Here is a 2,500-nt window from a genome sequence, read left to right as displayed (position 1 = left end):
ATATCATCTGAATATTTTTCTGCTTGTTTATGAAGATTCCAGAGTGCCGTCTCTGTCCTCGTACGGTTAATGTATAAACTCCAACGGCTGTCACATGGCAGAAATGTCTAGTCTGCAAATTTCTTTAGTGGTTGTTGTTGCACTGTCAGACGTCTTCTTCCTTCCTGTACGTGATATCGTAGCAGGATTTGGCTTTTCTCGTCAGATCTTAATCTGTTTCTTTTTTTTTTTTAAACAGCTCAGAGCACAGAATCAGGTCCTGAAGAAGGCTGTGGTAGATGAACAAACCAATTCCAACTCCTTGAAGGTATTTCATTGCAAAGAAAGTGTGTGAGCACGTTAATCACGCGTACACGTTCGTCTGCTTTACCGCTAGCACGCTGCAGAAAATGCTCGTCATGATGCTTGAGTCATGAACGATGAGTGACGCATTATATGTTATTGTTCAAAACTACACGACAAATAAAGACACTTGAATATGTCACGTGGTATTTGTGATCTTATTGAGCTTATCGAAGTCGTGTTTTTGTTTTTTTGTTTTTTGGCTACAGGACGAGGTGAAGCAGCGAGAACAGAGTCTGCGTAAAGCCGAGCAGGAGATGGACAGCCTGAGCTTCAGGAACCAGCAGCTGGCCAAAAGAGTGGAGCTCCTTCAGGAGGAGCTGCAGGTCACGGAGGCCAAGAGTAAAAAGGGCAAGGTATACATACTACAGCTGTGCTTTTCTTTCAGGGTGACTATGATGCGTGTCAATAGCACCCCTATATTTATAGACCTTAACCATCATTATGTTAATTACTGAACACACACTTCAATATCGCATGAGAGCATTTAATGAAATGAGAGCTGAGCTGAGATTCACTCAGACGTAGCCATGACTGAAAATATCAACCGATAAATCTACTAAGACTAAGAAGTAAGAGTGACCCAGGGAATAAAAGGTTCATTCAAAATAAACAGGATTATTTTTAACAGAATAAAGGAGATTCGCCGTCTCAGCCCAGTTACCAGACGCAGAGCGTGTTCGACGAGGATCTGCAGAAGAAGATTCAGGAGAACGAAAGACTTCACATCCAGGTAAAAGATAAAAAAAAACGTAAATAAATAAATAAACTCGGCATGGTGTACGAAAAGCCAGGAGCTGACTGGAAAACGTTGAGCGAGAAAAAAATACAGGTGTAATATATTTACAACACAATACAACATAAAGTTTTTGTTTGGGGCAGAATAAAAATGAGTGGAATCGTTCTTTAGTGAAACTGTTGGATTAAATGTTTAGATGTTTAGGTTCTGCTATTGCAAGTGTTAAGAGCCTTGTACAGTCGTGTCACATTAACCTTATACAGTATCAGTCGTGGGATTTGAGCTCATAACGTTTAACTGCTAAGTTACTACGTCTCTGATGAGTAAGAATCAGTTGGGAAAGTAAAAGACCGACACGCATCGCTGAGCTTCAATATCGACACGCTTTCAGTTTTACGAGGCGGACGAGCTGCACCGTCAGCAGGAGGCTCGGCTCCGAGAGAGACTGGAGCAGCTGGAGAAAGATGGCGAGCAGCACCAGGCTGTGGTGGACGGTCTCGCCTCCAAATACATGGACACCATCGAGAAACTACAGAGCGACAAGGCTCGATTAGAGGTATAGCAAATTTATGCTTTTATACATTTAACAGTTTAATCACTTTTTTTAACAATTGTAGTTCTCGTGTCGTGTCGTGTGTGTGTGTGTGTGTGTGTGTGTGTGTGTGTGTGTGTGTGTGTGTGTGTGTGTGTGTGTGTTCTGTTTTTCATAGATTAAGGTTCAGACACTGGAGAGAGAGGCCAAGGAGTGCCGGCTCAGGACCGAGGAATGGTACAACATATATATTTTGCTCTATCACTAAAACAGGTTTAACCTTTTTAGCACTTTTTCATTTTTGATCCAGTTAACAGCTTTTAAATAATAAATGTGTATGTTTTTCCCCTCTATACGTGTAGCCAGCAACAAGTGAGGAAATATCAGACAGAGCTGAGCACTCAGCTGAAACACAACAGCAGTGTGATCCAGGAGAAAGTGCCCTTTAACGACACCAGTAAGTATCAGCACTACACTGACACACCGCTGTTAGGATGTACAGCCAGATCCGGCTCTGTGGACGTCGTGGTTAACTGTAGGGGAGATTTTTTCTAAATAAAAATGTTTCACTGCACGATCAAGAGATCAGCTTGAGTCAAAACTGGAGTCATAAGTAGGCCGGTAGAGATGTTCTTATCTTCTCTGGTACTCTGAGTTTATATATATACCCAGTGCAAAGCCTTTAATCTAACCATGTCATTGGTTTAAGGAGATATATATATATCATATAGTCACATACAGTATATGTGTGTGTGTGTCATCTACATGATCTACTGTAGCATCGGACTGCAAATAAAAAATGTCTGTTGTCGTGTTCCCCCCCCCCTTCATTTTTCACCTGAACATTTTCTCCTTTCTAAAGAATGCAGTGACTACAACAGCTTAAA

The 2,500-nt window shown here is 41.5% G+C and overlaps 1 protein-coding gene across 3 annotated transcripts in view; it reads left to right on the top strand.

Moving 5' to 3' along the window:
* Positions 1-2,500, top strand: part of ppp1r21 (protein phosphatase 1, regulatory subunit 21) — an 11,309-nt gene that overhangs the window by 1,249 nt on the left and 7,560 nt on the right. For all 3 annotated transcript variants that reach the window (XM_047816080.1, XM_027158109.2, XM_027158110.2), the window contains 7 exons: positions 239-307; positions 552-698; positions 974-1,075; positions 1,473-1,637; positions 1,792-1,850; positions 1,976-2,070; positions 2,476-2,500. The exon at positions 2,476-2,500 is cut by the window's right edge and continues 28 nt beyond it. In XM_047816080.1, coding sequence (XP_047672036.1) covers positions 239-307; positions 552-698; positions 974-1,075; positions 1,473-1,637; positions 1,792-1,850; positions 1,976-2,070; positions 2,476-2,500 — 662 coding nt within the window. The remainder of the gene's footprint in view (positions 1-238; positions 308-551; positions 699-973; positions 1,076-1,472; positions 1,638-1,791; positions 1,851-1,975; positions 2,071-2,475) is intronic.

Source organism: Tachysurus fulvidraco, chromosome 7 (assembly GCF_022655615.1).
Source record: "Tachysurus fulvidraco isolate hzauxx_2018 chromosome 7, HZAU_PFXX_2.0, whole genome shotgun sequence".
NCBI lineage: Eukaryota > Metazoa > Chordata > Actinopteri > Siluriformes > Bagridae > Tachysurus > Tachysurus fulvidraco.
Note: the sequence above shows the minus strand (reverse complement) of the source record. Positions and strands in the feature narration are given on the sequence as shown.